General features: G+C 40.3%; 1 protein-coding gene across 6 annotated transcripts in view; it reads left to right on the forward strand.

Annotated features, from left to right (window-relative positions):
* ARHGAP24 (Rho GTPase activating protein 24) overlaps window positions 1–20,387 on the forward strand; it is a 169,523-nt gene that overhangs the window by 136,838 nt on the left and 12,298 nt on the right. For 4 of the 6 annotated variants that reach the window (XM_069855379.1, XM_069855381.1, XM_069855383.1 and 1 more), the window contains 2 exons: window positions 2,397–2,519; window positions 14,404–14,632. In XM_069855379.1, the coding sequence (XP_069711480.1) occupies window positions 2,397–2,519; window positions 14,404–14,632 (352 nt within the window). Of the gene's footprint in view, window positions 1–2,396; window positions 2,520–5,616; window positions 6,772–14,403; window positions 14,633–20,387 lie in introns of those variants that run through there. The other 2 variants (XM_069855382.1, XM_069855385.1) reach the window with 2 other exon arrangements.

Raw genomic sequence — 20,387 nt, forward strand, 5'->3', positions numbered from 1 at the left:
TTTGAAAATCAGTACAGATCCAGTTAATTTGGCCATTACCAGAGGCTGGATACGCCCATCAGTTGTGTAAACAGCAGCTTTTCATCTTGAACATGTCAAGAGTCAGCTTCTTTTGTCAGGTAGATTAGGTTCTGCTCCTTCTAGGTCCTGTGATGCCAGACACCTGCAAAATAACAAGGAGAAAAGATTAGAAAACCCGCAAAAATGGAATTTATATGCAAGCTCTTTGAGTTGCCTATTCACAAGCATGCTGCAACACACAGGATTAGGCATTTCTTGTACTTGGACCTCAAATGCAGGAAAGGAAGTTAGAGAAGGCGTAATCTGGACCTATACAGCGATACAGGTTAAAGTATAAAAAGATTTGCATTCCTACAGGAAAGGAATAAGTATGCATTCGCATCTGTAATGGACTTAATGCTGAGCATCATTTTCAAGTTGATGTACTTTAATGCCAGGATCTATGATAAGAGCAGATGTCTGATTTTTTTGAGATCATGATGCTTCATTATATTCATAGCAGTAGTATTTTAAAGGAGGAAAAGAATTGAAGATTCTAAACAGTGTCTTTCAGAAGTGTCCTGTGGCCCTACTGAAGATTCAGGATGTCCCTTCTGCATTCTGTTTCTGGGGTTTTTTTGACTCCTACCTGAATCATGGTCATTTCTTCTTGTCTGTTCCCTGATCTTGTTAATTTTATTTTTGAAATATTGCCCAACTAAAAATTTTTCCAAAAGTAAAATTTCCAGAGCTTGACTACGTGCTTTCTGCTGGACAGAGTTGATGTGGAGTGCTACTATTTAGGATGCTAAGTGCTTCCCACTCCACATACTTTGATTCCCTGCTTCTTGAAAGGTAATAATGATGGAACCTAGCATAGTTCTGTACCTGTATTTTGTACCAATTCTTATGCTAATTAGTGAAAGGATTAAAAAAAAATACAATGCGGTTTAGCTCATGGTGGTATTTCTGTAGTGTTGGCACTTAAAATAGGATTATCCCTATCTTTCAACTATGTCTTAGTGAAAAAACAGTGTTGTTCAGACTTTTAAACTGTGGTATAGTCTAAAATGCATTGTACTTCAGGTTGTTGCATTACTTCTTTGGATGCCTTTGTGGGGAACTTATGGTATAAGAATGTGGCTGTATTTTGAGTGTGGAGCGATATCTTTAGCTTCAAGCTCAAATTTAAGTTTTGAATGATGATGTAAACCTTAAGAACAAGTCTTCAGTAGAATCTGGCCATGTCTGGGAAAATCTGGCTTTTGCGTTCACCAATAGTTTTTGTGTTCTAATTATGTGAAGTGTGAACTATACGAGTAGGTTCATTCTGAAACAGTTGTGCCAGGAAGTTGTGCTTGCATTTTCTAGCCTTTAAGAAATTTTCTTTAAAAACCTAGCTGTTCCAATGCTCAGTACTAAGCATGGCAGTGTTCAGAAGGCCTCCCAGGAGCAGTATTCTTGCTGTGATGAGCAAAGATATTTACTTTGGGTGTCACTAGAATCAAAAATAGGGGTGGGAGAAGCTAGAAAGAGAGGAACAGAGAACTCATGGTATTTCTAGGTGCATCATGTTTGTTCGTGAAGTATACATGTATGCCCTTGGCTCAGTGAAAGAGCTTCAAAGTGTCTGGCACTATCTTTCTGGAAGGATTTGCTCCTTCTACAGTGCTTGAAAGGTGGTTTGAATCTCCATGTGCTCTTGCACTAACGTAGTACCCATTAGAATGGAGATGAATCAGTACTACAGTTGTGAGAACCTGGAGCTGTGGCAAGCCAAGTTATGGTTTTGACGTTCTTAGTGTTGGCCCATCCTTTAAATAAAGGATAGTAAGGCAGTGCGTTCCCTCTTATTCTAATCGTCATCAGACCTGTCCAAGGCAGTGGGTTGTTCTATGTCAGCTGCTACTGTTGGCTCCCTTCCTTTAAAGATTCACAGCAATGCTTGGGTGTATGAAATGTTGTTGCCTTGAATGTGACATATCATGTTCCTGGAAATAAAAATGGATTCATTCTCACTTTTCAAAGCATGCTTATTTCTCTCTGCATTTATTCTCTCTGTCATGGTACAATAACTATTGCAAAATTTCCAGTGTGTATATCAAGATCAGTGTGGGCCTCCATGGTTCTTAGAATGGCATGGGGCTGTTTTCGTTTACCAGTGACATTTATCCTCTCATTTTCTTTGGAAAGCATGACAGCTTCTCACTATCTCATGGAGAGTGTACTGGCAGAACCTTCTTTTCATGCCATGTCAGGCAATGAACACTACGCAGCACAGTATCTGTCTCTGCTTGCTGTGGACCCAGTATTACTGCTTTCCACAGTCAGTCTGGCAGAACTTGGCTGGGCAGGAAAGCAAATGGATTTCTAAGTGCAATTCTCTTCTCTTCCAGGAGGAGACCGAGAGCGGATGACAGCTAATCATGAGACCTACCTTCTTATGGCGAGCACACAGAATGACATGGAGAATTGGGTAAAATCCATTCGCAGGGTTATATGGGCACCATTTGGAGGAGGTGAGTCAGTGAGGGAACGTACAAGGCTCCTGGATACACAAAGACACATAAGGATTCTTCCTTTGTCTCTTTCACAACCAGAGTTTTGAAGTGAGGAGGAGGAGGAGAATGGTCTAGATCTTTATTTTCAGTGGGACTGCAGGTATCGGTCATATTCCCATGAAGAGGGCTCAGTTAAAAGGCTTTAAACTGTCTGGAACTATTTCCCTTGGTGTGGATAGTACATGAGAGTGCATTACCAACGTGAGTGAAAGTTTTCACAGAAGGTTGGTCTTCTATATGAAATCATCTTTCCTGTGAGGAGAAGGATGGGAATTTTTCTGATCACCAGCTAGAAGACTGTCCATGTGTTTCATAAATGCCTGTTACAAGAAGGTGTCAGTGATTCTCCTACAAGTGGCAGCTAAGACTAGTAATAGTATTATATAAAGCTATGCACTCCAATATATGTCTCAAAGTATTAGCAGTAGCAGTATAGGACAAATTATTTTTCTTTTGATTGGCATACTCAATAATTGTAGTAGTACTGAATCAAAATTTATTGTTGGATGTCTAGCTGTCTTTTTTTAAAGCTTTCGTGTTGAATGGGCTGCAAATTATTATCATTATTTTCATCATCATTATTCTAGTGATAATGTGTCTCTATTATTATAATACAAGTATGATTGACGCATGTATGAAAAATGACAGTATGTTAATCAGTCTTGTTCTTTGGAGCTCTCAGTTCTCCAAGTCTGTGGATAGAAATATTTTTCCACTGTGAAAGAGGACCTGTATTGCATCAGGCACTTTTTGGTCTTGTGAATCAGGCAGGATTGTCTGTGCTGTTTAATGACTGAGAGGTGTGGTTATGACTGAAAACTGTGACTGCTGACTGCAAATGTGTTTTTCTCAACTGCCAAGTAGACCACAGGAGAGAGGATGGGAGGGACTGAAAGCAAACTGCCATTTTAAACAAAACTTTTCTTTTAAGCCACCCATCTTCCTCTGTGCTCTGTTCAGGTCACGCAGTTCGTAAGACAAGGCTTTGGCCTTGCTGGTGGTATGCGCTGAGGAACTTGGTCAGCTAGGGCCTGCCTGGCACCTCTTCCGACATGATTGTCTTCTCTTTGGCTCCTCCTGGGGAAATACGTCCCGCAAAGATGGTGCTAAGCAGATGTCTCACTGGGATCTGGCTCTATATGTTAATAAGCTGGCATGGTCCTCGATATAGGCATGTAGGAGGATGCTTTAAAAAAAAAAAAAAAGAACAAAAAAAACAAGCCCCAAAACCCACAAGGGGAAAGGTTTTTCTTAAAAGGTGTGATATTTTACAGGCAGGCAGTTGGTTTGCTAGAGACAAGGTGCGAGGAGTACAGACTTCTGCTACTAGCTTTGGTAAGAAGTCTGCTTGTTTATGTAGCATGAAGGTTACCCGTCCCGATTTTCTTTTTGTAAAGCAGGCCTCATACCGACCTTAGTGTTCTCTTACTCCAGTCCAGTAGTAACATAAGCAACTGTGGCAATGATAAATTTGGAGGCATAACACAACTGGATTTTTCGAAGAGTATCTTTGGTTTTTCGCACCTGGCTTCCAGCATCACTGTGGAAATTGTGAGGAAAGGCCACAGTTCTAGTTCTTCACCCAGTGGAGAATTGTCTTCAAGTTTGAAGAGCTGGGAAGCTAGATTACGTGAAACTCCATTTCTAGCCCAAGTCTATGCACACAGCTACTAATAGAAACCAAATCTCCCAAGTCCTGACCCCATGCTTCCTTCATCAGCCTCTCATTTGCTTTTATAGGTCAGGAGCTATTTCTGGTTTTCAGTTGGGAATCCTTCCAACCACACTGAAAATTCTCAGGACACCATTGTTGTAGGAGTATTTAATAACAGTTAGTGAGGGAAGCAGCTCGCTGAAGACTTTGCATGATGATTTGCATAAAACAGGACACAGATGCAGTCTCTTACTATTTAATTACTGGGTTTTTTCTGTTGGATTTCTTGAGAAAATACACTGAATCAGGATTATTTGTGTTGGGAAGCAAACAATTAACTCTCTGGAAAATACGAGAATAGATAGAACATGATTTTGCATTTAGTGTTCACAAAGACTTGACCCTGATAACAAGGCAAAAGCAGTATCATTGGGATCTGTCACCATTAAGAGCTGTGCTGCTAGCATGTTCCCGGTTTTGTTAACTACTTGTTACTTAAGTTGATAGTGTGAGCTATCTGAACAAGTCTTCATAAGCCCTATTAAACATTCTGTAAGTATGTATGGCTAGGCACACTTATATTTTCATTGTCATCCCTTGCTACATGGATGTTGCCACAGCTGCTGCAGTAGTCTGCACCTTCTAAAGAACAGCATTTCTGGCGCATGTTGCCTGTCTGCCTGCCTTTATAAGCTATGGCCATTGAAGTTAAAAATATTACCTATTACACTAGCCATAAACAAGATACAGAAAAATTGCAGTCACGTGATGATGACTAGCCAGTAGCAAGTAATGGCTTGCAATACAAAATTATTTCAGACAGCTAATTAATCAAAACACCATTTTTATATCAGCTTCCTAAGTTTCAGTACTAGATAGTAAACCACAATAGTCTGGTGTCATACAAGTCAGGTGCCACTTCAAGTAACATATTTGAATTTTTGGTTCTTTTAAGCAGTTCGAGCAAGCTGCATGTGTGTGTGTGCACACGTGCAATGGTTGTGTCTGAGCCTTGGTGAGCCAGTAATATTTAAAGTTTGTCTGGCAGTGGGAAAGGACTCCTGATACCAGAGCAATGAGACCTGTAAATTATTAACAACTTAATTAAATTGTTATTTGTTAACCTGTGCTAGAAAGAGAAGGCAGGAGGAGGGCAGGTGGAAATCTGCTAAGGTAGTCAGAAACAATTTTTTTTGCACCAGAAGAATAAGGTAACTGTGGAAAAAACTCTGAAAGGAAAAAGAAATGTAAATGAGCCAGGGCACAGAAGCCTGGAAGGCTGTTTACACATGAAATTCCTTTCCTGATTAGATTTAAAAGGCTATTTTTTTTACAGGAGTGAAGGCCTGAACTTTAATTGCAGAGCTCACAACTAAGGGGGAGGGTGAGAAGGAGCATGAGCATTTTAGCAGGGATAGTAGTGTAAGGTCTGGCACCTCCTGTGGGAGCCAGACACAGCCTGCTTGCTTTTCAAGCTGCTGCACACAACAGCTGCCTGAAGTCAACTCAAAGTCACACGGAGGAGCAGTCAAATCTGCGTTGTGGCGACTCCCTCCTCCGCATCATTTCCCTGCACCTGCAGCACGCGAGGGTCTGGCGCAGATAGCAGCAGCAGCCATGGCTGCCATCGCCAGGCGCAGAACTGGGAGGGAGTGAGCAAGCAAAGCATCCTCATGTGGAGGTGCGTACTCCTCAGCAGCTCCCCAGGATCCTGCCGGCAGAGATGTGCTCCTGCCGCATCTGAAGTGCCTCTCCCATGAGAGCTTCTGGTGGTTCGAAGGCAATAAAACAAGCAAGAAGCCCAGGAGTACATCAGACAGGGAGGTGGATATGTAAAGGGCCGTTTGAAAGTACTCTCTTATGGACAGAGAGCCTTTCAGGCAAAAGGGCTGGTTTTGCTTTTTGGTTGCAGAGATAAAGGGAGCCAGCAAGGAGTATCGTATCCCAGCAAATTCTTCAGTGGCCTTTTTGGTATTGTTCTTCTCTATCCCCTTGTACACCATGAAGCACTGACCTTTTCCTGTGGAATTGGAGTCTCTGCCACTCAACCCTCGTTCCAGCTGGTAGAAGAGCTTTTTCTCCCCCTTCGTCTGTGCAGGCACTTCTGTTTGAATGGAAGATATATCTTTTTTTGCTGAAACTCTTTTGGTATGACATTGCATAATAGACAGTTGTCTTGCTGCAGGAAATAAAAGAAACAAAAGGAAATAGAGAGACGGAAGGAAATAGTTCCCCAAGGCAAAACTGAAGCAGAGAAGAGAACATTGAAATCACTGCAAGCTCTACCCAAGATCTGGAAGACCACAAATCTCCTAGCTCCAGTGGAAAATACACTATTATTAAAACTCCTCAGCAGTCAGTAATGATGAGAAGTCGTGGTGTTTTATCTGGATGCAGCTGGTAAAGGAAAGCTTTGGAGGGGCGTGGGGGCTCTGGCCTGTATGATGCCTGAAGACAGAAATGCTGGATTCCGCAGCCCAGGTGCCTTAGCAGCAGCTCCTTTCATTCCTAAAACAACTTATAGGAGAATTAAGCGGTGTTTTAGTTTCCGTAAAGGTAGGTCCATTTTGTCAGTGTGTTCTGTTTTGCTAGTGAAGAAGTCAAGGGGGCTGTGTGTGCACAGACAGATGAGGTTACTGAAACAAAAAGCATTAAAAAATGCAGATGCCAACATTTCACAGATTATTTATTTACTTCTTTGTTCACTTGTTTGTAGCTGGCCAGCTGATATGGACCCCTCTACATAATAGCCCGTGAATGGGCTGCCTGAATGATGTAGCTTGAGACAAGATTGTTGCACAGTTTCTGAGCAAAAATCAGTGAGAGCAGTGGAGGAATCAGACTTGTGGTGCTCTGAGTTGCTCATTTGTCTGGCAGAACATTAGGAAAAAGAGTTTGGCTTTGCATTTCGTCTGCGTGGGGGGAGGAGGGATAAGAGGGGGAGCAAAGCAACATGACAGATGTGCATCTGTATAGAATGCAAGAAGTTCTTGGCTTCAGACATTTCTAGTGGACTGAAGTGTAGCCTTCCAATGCACTGTCCTGTTGTAAGTGCTGCATTGCCACTTCATCCTGCTGCCCTGCAGCCTGCATTTGCCTTTCGACCTGCTGCATAGAGATGTTTAAAGCCAGTTTTCTTCTGCATTGCACATACTCCTGTTGAAACAGAACATGGCAGTACTGGGGGGAGGAGGGCAAAGAGGAGGCTGGCTTTCAAATATGTCAAATGGAAGGAAAACATGTCTGTGAAAGAGATATGACAAATGATGATAAAGTATCATGGTGCTTGGGATGGATGGGGACAAACTATCTCTGTGATGAGGACAAAAACTTTGTGTGCAAAAGGAAGACAATATTGGTGATACCTTAAAAACTGCTAGACAGAGGAATCTAAGTGAAAGGACTAAACTATCATGTTCTGAGGTGTGAGAAATGATCTTGCAAAGGACTTATACATCTTCATCTCCTGCTCCTCCCTAAACTGTTCCTCCATGCTGCCATTTGTTGTTTTGCAAGACCATGCAGCTCTCTGCTTGCAAGACTTGGTAGTGATGTAGTGGCATCATTGCTTTTGAGGGTTGTGTGTGCAGGCAGTCAGAGCTGATGCCTTGAAATGAGGGATCACAACCAGTGAGGGACTTGGTGCAGAACTGCAGTAGAGATCAGCTATCACTTGCAGCTGAGATAGTATTGCAAGCTGTTTGCCCTCTTTCTGAGACCAGCATTTCCCATGGTTGCTGGAATTCAGTCCTTCTGGAGACTGGGCAGGAGGACGTGAATTTGTCTGTATGAAGTGTGCTAGTGCATTTCAAGATGTCAGTGTGAATTAGAACTGTCTGTGTCTTGTTTATATGCCTAACTATTTGAGAAATGTTTGGAAATTGAATAAAGGATTAACTGATGATTTTGCAGACAGCTGCTTTTGTGCCTGCGGTGCAACCTTATCTGCTTCAAGAGCTTCAGCTCCTGATTCTTTCCCTGTAAATTCTGACACACAAGTTATTCATGTCTAAAACTCCAAGTGAGACTGCAGTGCTTGATGCAGAGGACAGAATGATGGAGGCCATGCTGCTAATTTGCTTTCCTTTAGGTATTGTTTGTTTCAGTTGCTTTCTTATACTGTTTTCTGTCAAGGGTTTTGTCATGCGGCCTATAGATCACAGCTGCAGAATGCTGGGTGCACATGTTTAACCAGCTCCATGTGCCACTCAAGTCAGCAGAGAGATGAATGTTAACTGAATTTTCATTCAAGCCACACTACTCTTACTAATGGCATATTGAATTATTATCACCTGCAGACTGTATACCTAAACATAAGGACAGGCAAAACTAACTTTCTGCAAATCTAGCCCATGCTTGCATAAAGTAGATCAGTTAGTTCTAAGCTATGCAACACCACGCAGAAAATAAAAATGAGTAGAGAAAACAATTGAGTAGTCATTGGAAGAACCACAAGGGTATAATGAAATATGTTTAGGCAGAGATACATCATCATCTTCACTGATGATTCAAGGTGTAGAACCTTTCCTGGAAATCCAGATCAAAGCTGCGTTGTGATGGGCACCAAAAAGTTAAATGTGAGACCTGTTTGGAGATCATGTCGTAGGAGAAGTCAGTGCTTAGAGGGCGGTATCTGAACAGAGACAGAACCAATTGTCTTTAAAATCCAATCTAGAGAAGATACTTTCTGTTTAAATACCACCACAGGAACCTCCTGAGAGCTCATGCAGGGTAAATCGAGAAAGCAAGATCTGAGTATAACTTTCTGGCATGCAGTGGTGAGAACATTCAATATCATGGTGAAGGTGAACAGTTTCGGAGGAGGAGTAGGTGGCATTTGCCATAGCCAGAGGAATGGCGTAGACCCTCATGGGATCAACTGTGATATGTTCCTGTTGATGTTTTTAAAATTCCCTCTCTTCCTTTCCAGCCTGTAACCAGTTCTGCCCTTATTTCAGTGTTGGTTTTTTTTAAGCAGTAACCCCTGGTGTGCAGCTGTACAGGAGTTTATCTTATCCTATTAACTGCTGACATTGCACTGTCTGTGGGTTGGGAGGAGGCTTGAAGGAAAGAAAATGAGTCAGGCACGAATAAAATTCTGTCACCACTATTTCTGTGGGTTTTTTTCCTCTCATGTACATTACAGAATTCTGTATAGAAGAAGAAAATACTCTCTGCGTTTGTTCTACTCAGCAGTTAGAGCTGGGGTACACTGGAGCAGAAAGATGATAAATAATTATTTAAAATTCCAGATGAAGTATTATATGACCATGACAGCCACTTCTTTGTGTTATTCCAGGACCTTTGTTCTCAGCTCTGCTGTTGAAAGCTATTCATCTGATCGGCTATTTTCACTGGCAATGAGTTACTGATGTAGAACTGAGAACTGCTTAAAATTCTTATCCAGATTATAAGCTGAGATCAATTCCTTTGACCTTAACTGACCTTTTCTGATCAGTATAGCCCATAAAGTCAGAACTTGTTTTGGAAGGATGCAAATTGAGAGAACACACGTACAGGTGTGGGTCTTCTGTGTTGAAAGCATCAGGCTTCTGTACATTTTGCTGTCCGAAAATTATTCTGTCATCTGAATTGGTGAGGGATGGCTTGGGAAAGGCAGAAACCTTCTGGCTCACTGTGTGCGCACTGTAGTAGAGCTAGACTGGCAGATGAGCTTTTTCAGACTATTCCTTGTAGTGCAAGGAGACGGAATTGCTGCCTAGGTCTTTATCCTTTTTTCTTACTGAATCGGAAGCTTGGAGTAAATAGACTTCAGATGTGGCTCCTGCCTGTGTTCAGTAGCTAAGGAAATCATTGACTAATAGCATTCTTTGGTTTTAAAATCATACTCTGTGAATGTGTACCATTGAAAACTGCTTTCGCAGTTCTTGAGTAGACATATGCAGAATTTGGATATAGCACTGAAGTGTCTTTCATAAACTATATAGGTGTCTCTCAGGCTTGGAAATCCAGTTTTCTAAAATATTTACAAAACTTTTGCCACAGGAATGTTCTAGTTAATCAATAACCTCTCAATGTGCCCTTTACTGTCATGTGATTTTCCTCTTTGATGTTGCATGTGATCTTGGCTTAATTGGATATAGTTTTAAAGACCTTCAAGAGCCTCCTTGAAAAAGCAGTTCTGCTGATTAAATCTAATAACTGGTCAGAACTGGAATCCTGTACATTTCCCTGCCTTCTGACAGCTGTGGAAAAGCCAAGCTGCTGCCATTCAGAATCTCAAGGTTTGTTGTTGGTTTTGGTTGTTTGTTTACCCTCTGGCACCCTATCCCAAGGATAAACACACCACAGATCAGCATTTGTGTGTCTGTCCATTTCTGGATTTTGGAAATATTGAGATTGAGGAGGAGAATTTGGGATTACAACACAAGTTATGAAGGTTCTCTTTAATTTCCTTCTCCACAGATATGTTCTTTTTTCAGTTACTGTAGTGGAAATTTCCTTTTTAAAAACAATCTATGAAATTATCTCTGTGGTTTTGGTTATGTTGTAGTCTCCATAACTTGTACTGTCTTTTCCTTGCTTCTTTGTAAAGGAGATGGTAGTATGTAGCAGGTATAGCTGGTCGTGTTCATCATTGTCAAATGGAAGAACGTGCACCTCACAGGGCAATAATTGTGGCTTTTATTCCAAAACAGTGAAAAACTCGACAGCAGAAAGGTGATGTACAAGGTAAAAGTTATGACAATGTGATGTAGAAGCAGAGTTTTGATGTTGCTGCACTTCTGCCCCTGGCAACCAAGTACTTTTTCCATAAGGCATCAGCAAGTCTCTAACTTCAAGTCAATATTTATGCAGGTTTATCATGACCGATTCCTTTCACAGCCAAGTGCTGCCTGGTGCAGTGTTCTGCATTTGTTAGGTGCAGGAAATACTTCCTTTGAGAAGTTCAGTCTAGATTTTTAAACCAAACCAAGCCTGCCTGAAATGAATTCCAAAACCAAACAAACTGGAGAGTACAGAATGTAGTAAGTAGTGACTTCAGAAGCATTTAATGGTGTAACATGATGATTTCCGTGAGACTTGGGTATTAACTTCAGGTTATTACATGGTTGTCAGAATTACTACGCTAGCTATGTGTTTCCCAAAGTCTATGTATGGAGATACTGTTGCCTGTGAGGTAGATATGTTATTGTCACCAGTCATATAGATGGGAAGCCAAGTCCCTGAGGCTTTATCTAACATATGAGGATGGCAGGGCATATGCCTACCCCTCTGGCTAACAAGTATGTATATGGCCAGCCTCAATGCAGCTGTATACTGAGGATTGTGTAGGATCTGAATCCAATCAGCCAAATCCAAGACAACTGCTATAGTTATTCTGTCTCTCCTTTAGGCATTCCTTGCTATGAGTATTTTAAGTGTTTCAATGGAAGTCCCTTAATTTACAATGCCCTTTATTAAAGTCAGTAGTAGAAACAATCAAATGTTTACACTTCAGGGACCAGAACAGGGAGATTTTAGGCTCTGATTTGGATTTTTTTTCTTTTTAGTTGACACTGGTTACCTCTCCATCATATCAGGTTTTATTTTTCCTCAGGGATTGGTATTTAAGGCTTCCTTCACTCAGTACCTGGATTTGCTACTACAATACAACACCAAGTTTGTCATGTCCATTTAATATGGCACCTTTCATATGTGAATCACTCATTACTATCTATTTGTTCTAAAAAGCACTAGTTTGACGGTAGTTACAGATATCTTAATACTTCATGGTTGCCACCTGCATTGTTTGCCAGTGCATCTCATGGACTCTTGAAGGGAAGCTGAGACTGTATGTTCATAGGACAAACTGGAGTACGACGGTCAAGTCCTACACTTAAGCAGGTATTACTCCAGGGAAACAGCTCTGCAGAGAGGATTGAAGTGCCCTGAGGGACAGTAAACTGGATGAGCCAGCAGTGGACCTGGGAGCAAGGAAGGTTTGACAGCCAGTGTCAGCAGGAGTAGAGCCCAAACAAGAGATTAACCCCGTCTCCCTGGCATTTTGGTTTTGACCATTTTCCAAATACTGTGTCCATTAAAAAAGTGGGGGGAGAAAGAGGGGGTGAGGACAGAGGTAAAACTGGAGGGCCATCAAGATGCTTGGGAGCTCAGCACATTTCCTTTGAGAAGAGGCAGAGGAAGTTGGGCTTGTTCAGCTGGGAGAAAGGACAATTTTGGGGGCACTGGACAGCAGCTGTCTTGTATATTAAAGGAGGACATTGAAATCCCTAAATTCCCATAATCATGCAGATTCCTTAACTGACTTTCTGTGGACCTTCCTCCTTAATTCCACTACTATTGGAAGGAGGGTCTAGAAAACAAAAAGACTTGAGGATTTCCTCCATGTTGACCAGCAACAACCAATAACTCAAACAAATACAAGAAACTTGAATTAATTTAGTACTCCGGCCATCTCCATAGGCAATTTGCAGCAGGCTAGGAAGCTATGTAAGAATTAAGAAAACATATTTTAACTCCTCTGCCAGCATGAAGAGGCTGTACTTTGGGGACACCAAATATTCCACATCAGTCAGTATTCTTCTAAGCTTGACTAACTGACATTTCAAAAGTTTCTTTGGTTGCTGATTGTTGGGGTGTGAGTTTTGTGCAACATGAAAAAAGTGAATTAATGAAGAATGACTGTGTGACATTCAGTCCCCTTATATACTGCCGGTTTTGGCATCCACAGGTGTGGGTACCATGAAAATTGCAAAGTATGCAACACTGCATCTCAGAATACTTTCTGGATGTCGTGGCTGGACTTCAGTTACTCTCTACAGTTATTTCCTGTGCTACAGTAAAAATAAGTGTACTTAATACAAACCTCAGACCTTCAGGATGGGCAACTGACAGCTTGGCTACCCTCTTGCCATGACATCCTGGAGCACACGAAAGGCAACTTTCCCCCTACAGTTGAGGTGTGAGTTGTGTTTCTTTTGTTGGGGGAAAAATGTACACATTGCAGGTCACTTTGAAGAATGCTTCAATCCCAGTGTTGTCTTAGCTTCTGGTTACTTGTTAATGGCACTTGTAATTTATGGGAGAATGAGATTTTGGGGGCAAAAGCAAAAGCTGACTAGCTCAACTTTGGGCTTTCTTTAGAAAAAGCAAAACAAAACAGTTTTATTCTTCTTGTTGAATGTTTTGTAAACTGGTAGGAACTGAATGCTCAGTGAAGGGCACAATTTGTCTTGCTGCTTTGGGTTTTTTTTCCACTTTGTAGTGTATGTAATTGGAAAATGAGCCTTCCAAGCACAAGTAGTTATTTGGTCTTAATTTTCTGATCATGACTGCCTTAGAACTATTCATTGTCTTGTTATATGTAGACATTGAATTGTCTCAATTTGGCATCAGTACAATTCAAGTAGTCTTGAGCTTCCATGTCTCATATTCTATGCCTCACATGCCCCAATATTATTGTGTTGCTATGATGGCTGGTTCTGCAGCCTGAAAGGGAGAAGCAAAATAAGTTATGAAGAGTAGCTGCCTTTCCAGTAGTAGCAATGATTTCCTCAGATCAGGGTTGAAGTTAATTCTGTCAAAAAACCTCCATGTTCTTCTGAGGTTAAGTAGGAATGCAAGTTCCTTGCAGTTTGTGGGACATATTTCACCTTCCATGTCAGGATTTTTTTTAATGCACAAAATTTTTTGTTGATAAAGCAGACAGTGATAATTCAATTGGTAATACATTGTAGGAATGGTCTTTTCATGTGAGAAAACGTAGTTAATAATTTGATGTAGTAGGAATGAAATCCTGAGTTATATTTATAAATCTTTTGGTCTCCATGTGTAAACGTAGTTTTTGTATGCCATTGAAACTGATACAGGAACTACTTGCTTTTTTATAGATAATTAGGTGTAAACTAAAGAAGATGGAGGTGTGTGTTACTTTTGAATCAGATGTTTTGTGACAGAAAAATCCTATTTGTATGATTTCTATGTTTTCTGGGCTTACCATCTAAAAAAAATAATTTACAATATTTTACTTTAATTAATGTTTTTAAACATTGCCATAAAATATGTCAGTTTTTTATTTCCATGAGTGTATCAAAGGTGAAATTGAGCATTTCATCGTTATGAAAGGAGTAAATTAATTGTCCGTGTATTTAAATAACCTGTAAATTGTGTGCATTTTAGTAGAAGACATGGAATCCTCAGGAGTTTTTATGACTCTCAGCCAAGTCACATCTCTCTTCCATTCAGGTATTTTTGGCCAGAAGCTGGAAGATACTGTCCGATATGAAAAGCGATATGGGAATCACCTGGCTCCTATGTTGGTGGAACAGTGTGTGGATTTTATCCGACAGAGGGGGTTAAAGGAAGAAGGCCTTTTTCGACTGCCTGGGCAGGCTAATCTTGTCAAGGAGTTACAGGATGCCTTTGACTGTGGAGAAAAGCCTTCTTTTGACAGGTAAAATCCTCCAGCTGTCCCCGCTCCCTGAAGCCTAGGTAGGACATGATCTGCTGTACTGCCTGACCCATGGTACACATCTGTAGTACTGGCAGACCCATGGTGTTGTAGAACACATGGCAGCAACTGATAGAATGACGTGGTTTTGTAGGTTTTTCTGTATGATTCCTATTATCACTCTAAAATGTTGTCTTTGTTTTCCTGACTTTGATGTCAGGTTTCAAAGCATGTCTGGAGAATTTCCATTTGTGAAAAGTTGGTTAGAAAAATATTGCTAATGGTTTGGCTTAATCAAAAAAAACTGGGTTGACTTGATTTTAGTATACTTTGAAATATAATGGTGATGCTGGTATTTAGTCAGTTCCATGAAGAAAGAATTTCTCCTATCACCAATTTAAATATGTTCTGTTATCTTTAAACTGATTGGAATGGAAGCCTGTTTTTTGAAAGAATAATTTATAAATTATTATTATTTCTTTATAATTTTAGGCCTTTGGTCTTAAAATAAAAGTCATTGTGACCATAATAACAAATCTACATGGTTTTGAGGGTCCAGGGCCAATTTGTATTCCAATATTTATACAGTTCTGCAAAGCTCATGAACAGGTTGAGAGCTTGTGGGTCAGAATTAAACAGAGACACCAACAGGAGCCTTGTGGTTGGTGTATACTATGGGCCACCTGATCAAGGGGAATAATTGTGGAGGAAATGCTTAGAAAAAAAGGCACCCCCACACTCCAGGAAGTTGAGGTACTGGACACTCTACTGAGAGGTACAGCCTGAAGGAGGTGCACAAGTTCTATCTATTCAAAACAAATGAGACCAGGGCTCAACCACTTTTTTTTTTTTTTCTTCAAGGTTATCTAGCAACATCTGTAGCACACACTAATGGGCCCCAGGAACAGAGTTTTAGGAGATGAAATAGAGAGGAGATTTTTACATGTTACTGCTGTGAAGAAGGCACATGATCTCTACTATAGCAACTAGAAACGTCAGCAGGAGTTGCCTATAAATCACTGGTCCTGCAGTTCTGCTTCTGAAGTGAGAATTTATAGAACACTGACCTTGTGTGTCCACATGTCTTGTTGTGAGGGGAACTTCTGCTATTTACTTTTTCACATTGTGTTTGGAGAAAAGCCTCTGGCTGTTGGCTTCTCAGTTGTAGCAATTTTCTCTATATGTACTTAGGCATATTTGTAAATTTCCTTTATTTCGCTTGCTCAGTGTTTCATCACTGGTTTATCATGGGCTCCAGCATCTCACTTAAGATGTCTGCAGACTGGCAGCAAAGGTGCACACTGAGCAGCCAGTTAAAAGCTCATCCTCCCATGTGAGGAAGACATCTATACTGGTCTGAGAGCTGCTTCACAAACCTGAATGCAGCTAAGCAGGGCCACAGTCAGCAAATGTGATGGTGGGTACAGGACATGTTGGCGAGGGAGACTCAGTTACCACGTTTGTTATCTGCGACGCATCTGAAATGGTGGAGCTGTAATTCTAGTAATTCTGGGAGGTACCTATAGACAAGCTGTTTGAACTGTACTGTTCTCCTTCATTTTATTACTGGAACTCAAACTGAATTATAGCCTCACAGCATGTTGTTCCCTACTGTTTGTTCTTTATGCAAACTGTTGTGTCATGATGTGGAGCTATTTTTGGCACAGCAATTATCTTTTTGTAATGTGACCTTGCCCTGTTAATGTTTCTTCTCTGAGGCTTTATGAAGACCTTGTGGGCTTTGTGCTCTGAAGCGCTGACTCTGGCTCTCAGAACACACTGTGTGAGTGTGAGGGTTATGCTAGGATTTCTGGTGACCTGCTGGGCTTCAGTAATTTTTGTTCATGGTAGGATGAAAACCTCCAGGCAGGGTAATTGGTCTGACAGCCATGTCCACAGTGTCTGTGTCATCACAAAGAAAAGTGCTGTCAAAACAGCAATGCCATGAGGGATATTAATGGCAAAGTTCAGATGGATGGGGATTTGAATATGTGTAGACTGATGACTAAGGTGAAGCTGTTTTGCACTTGAATTTGTAATGCCTTTGCACAGATAGCAGTGAAGTGGGGGATACTCCTTTGGAAACATACCAATAATAAAGCAGTATTAATGTTTGAGTGAGGAGAGTAATCTTTCTCAAACTTCTCAGCACGCCATGCCAGAAAACTGTTTCTCTGCTTGCTGATTATGCTTTTAGTGTTGCATTCGATTTTCTGCGTGGTGCTTTGTAATTCCCACTTCAAGCTTGTAATTATTCACTGTACACTTGAAGGAAGTCTGCCTCCAGTAATGAGGGTTGTTCCCATTCAGGTAACAGGATTTTCTTCTGGAATTGACATACTCTAGTTTACTAGTTGTTAATGAATACTTTTAATCATGTTAATTATGAATGTGTAATTGTGCAACACTTTGATATTACACTGTCAGCCAGTGAAGGAAATATCAAGATAAGTATAATCTTCAAGTTTCTGTAGCTGAAATTGTCCTAGAATATAAGTAAGGCTAGATTTGAAGGGAGAAATACAACCTTGTCTTAAACTGATCTGTTGTAGCTGGAAGAAGTCCAGGTAAAAGGTCCTCTACAGGCCCTGGAAAGATCCTTACAAACAACACAAATGCCCTCAAGGCATATTTATAAATGCTGACGATTGACTTGGACTGCAGACCAGAAACGGAAATAAATGCTCTCTCTGATCCTCAGGATAGCTTGCAGTTTGGCATTCCTTTGGAACTCACAGTTCTCTGTGGCTGAAATGCGCTTAATGGTACTTGTGAATTGAAACACCTAAAATACAGTAGATTAAAACTGGAGTCAGCACTTTTTAAGATTTCCTCTGTATTTTAAAATAAAAGGTCAACAAAACAATACTAGACTGTGAGGTCTAAACAGGTCTCAAATTATATGAAACAGTTTTTTAGTTGCATAGTTATAAAAATATTGACATATTTTTATACCAACATATACATTGAAGAAAAGGTTTCTAGCTTTTGTCTAATTGTTGCTGAATAAAATGTAAAAAATCTAGATCTCAAAGAGCTGCAAAAATCTGTATGGTAATTTCTGTGCAGATAAATTAAGTCCTAAGAAGTGTTCCAGTATGGTTTAGAGAAAAGAAAAAGGCAACAAATTTTCCAAAATTTTGCAGTCCCACCTGTGGAAGTGCCTTAGCATTAGGCTAGCAGAAGCAAATTTAAAAAAAAAAAAAAAATAAAATTGAGAATATGTCCTCATCTACTGATTAGGAGCTGGGTTCCTGGGTTTCTAACCCCAGCTCAGGAAGCACTTTTCTCTAGGCTCATACACAGCATGTACTTAAGGAGGTTAGTTTAAGAACACAGGACTTAACGTTTCCTTGCTCCTAGGCATCCTGCCTTCCCGTTTATTTCTCAGTTCCTTGGTAGAACCACAGTTTTTAGCACTGAAGTAAGCTTTCACAGTGATAGTATTGTCATGTCACATTGAAAGGAGGAAATATATAAATTGTATCAGTTTTCTGGGGTTTTGTCTCCTTCTTCAGCCTTTTTATCCTCCATCTGTTGTGACCTCATGGAGTAAGTATTCCACTTCACGCTGAGGGACTGGCGTAAAGTTATTCTTATGTACCACATAAAGTTATTCTTATGTCCTGGCAGTACAGAGGAGGGAGAATGATATTGCTTAATTCTCTCATGGGGAGACTTGTGTGCTAGCTTTACATTGTTCTTAGGTGATTTTTCTCATTGAACCTGTTTGAATCTTGTATTTTGAGAAGGCCTTTCCAGTTTTATGCAAGTCTCTGGAAAGATCTTGTTCAGTTCTTCACCAAGGTGTGGTGAGTTCCCTTCTTTAAGTAAAATTAGTAATAATAACATCTTCAGAAAGACTATCAATGCTGAAACCAGAGTTAAATTCTCTGCAGATTAAGGGCCTGTGCTCTCTCTCATGCTGCATTGTAGGGCACTGTCCTAAGGCTACCAAGTTCACATCTGCTCTCCATGGCTGTTGCTCTCCTTCAGTATCTGACTAAGCAAAAATCTTCCCCTTGTTTGGTTTTTGCTTTCCTAATGCTCCAACAACTTGGGAAACTGAGGATCTCTCTATAAAATTTACGTTTTGGATAAGGCTGAATAGTAGCAGCTGCCTGGGCTTGCATGCCATGGTTGTGCTGAAAAAACTAACACCAGTGGCAACAAGATGCATAAGCAACTACCTTAGAGATTACTGGGGTCTGGGTTTTAAGACTTCAGGTTGTGCAGACTGTAAAGATTTTTGTTAGTCAGGATGTCAAGAAGAGCTTCGGTTCACTTAGTTTGCATTTGGATTTGGGATAGGTAGAAGGCAAAGGTTAGAGGACAAATCTGAGCTTGCATTTGAAATCTCATAAAATAGTAGAACTGTATCTAGTTTCATGTATAGTACTGTTCCTTACATACATTATATGTGCATCTGAGGAGCAGAGTGGGGTAAACACAGGATTCCCATTTTGGATCAAAGCCAGTCTACAAGTAGAGTGTTGCAATCAATAGATTAGAATTTGAACCTTCCTTAAAAATGTGGATTTGCACTAGTGCTTTTGCTTATAGAGTTTCTCTAGAAAACACTTTTGGGAATTTTGGACGGGAATTATTCATGATTGAAATAGAAATATTTTCAGGGAATTTATTTTGAGAATGAGGTGGTGGTTTACATTTAAGTTTATGCAGTACTTTATCATTTCTCTTCTTCTGCTTTGACTTAGATTGCTTATAGTATACCACATTAATCTAAGGTTGTTTCCATCATTCTCGTTAAGATTTAACTCGGTAAAAGCCATTACTGTTTTAACAGATCATTCCAAAGTAATAATTAACATACCTCTAGCAGAGCTTAAGTGCGTCAAATACCAGTGGCTCTGACTTTTAAAAAATATTCCAAGTGTGAAGTCTTCACTAAAGTGAAAATACACTGTAATGTATTGTAGAAATATCTGTGAATTTTCTGTTTCTTATGAATGAAAGTAGCATAGTCTAGTATGTGGGGGTTATTTTGATTTTTCAGAATCAGAGGGAAAGATATCAGCTTGCAGTACAACTCTATCTGAATCAGGGAAAGAATGTAGAACAGTGTACTAAGGTTTTGAATAAAGGCTTGAGTAGCTAAACCAAGACAGATTTCTTCATGCTAACGTAGTTTTTATCTATTTCTATTCTATTTCTTTTCAGAGAAGCACTCCTAAGTTACTACAATGTAACTTTACACACCACAGAAATCTTTAAGCAAGTTTTATTACGTACTCTAAACTTGCGATTTTGGTCTTTCTTCCCATCTTCTATGGATAAACAGCCTTGTTGCATAATAGCTGTATCAAAAGAAACCCCTTAAGTATCAACAAATATAATTATGAGAAAAAATGCATATGTCATACCAGATATTTGACTATCAGCCGTGTAATGTTGCCTGTTGTGCTGGCACTCAGACATTATCTAAGCTTGGTGACCTGTAATGCCTTAGCTTACTTGGTACAGGATAGAGCTAAAATCATTTCCAGTGGATTTACAGTTCTGTGGTTAAGTGTATCCAAGTTTACAGTGTAATGGTACAGTTAAAAGGCACAGCAGTTATTCTGTGGGAGCCCATAAGAAAAAGACTCGTGCCAGGGGAAGAACAGTAATTCATATGGGGTAGTTTCAATTATACGCCTGTGGTACATATGGTCTCTTTTAAAACTCTCTTACTTAATACTGATACCAGAGGGTATACAGTGATACAGTGGAATTGAGACATGCTGGGCATGTTTTG

This window comes from Phaenicophaeus curvirostris, chromosome 4 (genome assembly GCF_032191515.1).
Source record: "Phaenicophaeus curvirostris isolate KB17595 chromosome 4, BPBGC_Pcur_1.0, whole genome shotgun sequence".
Classification (NCBI taxonomy): Eukaryota; Metazoa; Chordata; class Aves; order Cuculiformes; family Cuculidae; genus Phaenicophaeus; species Phaenicophaeus curvirostris.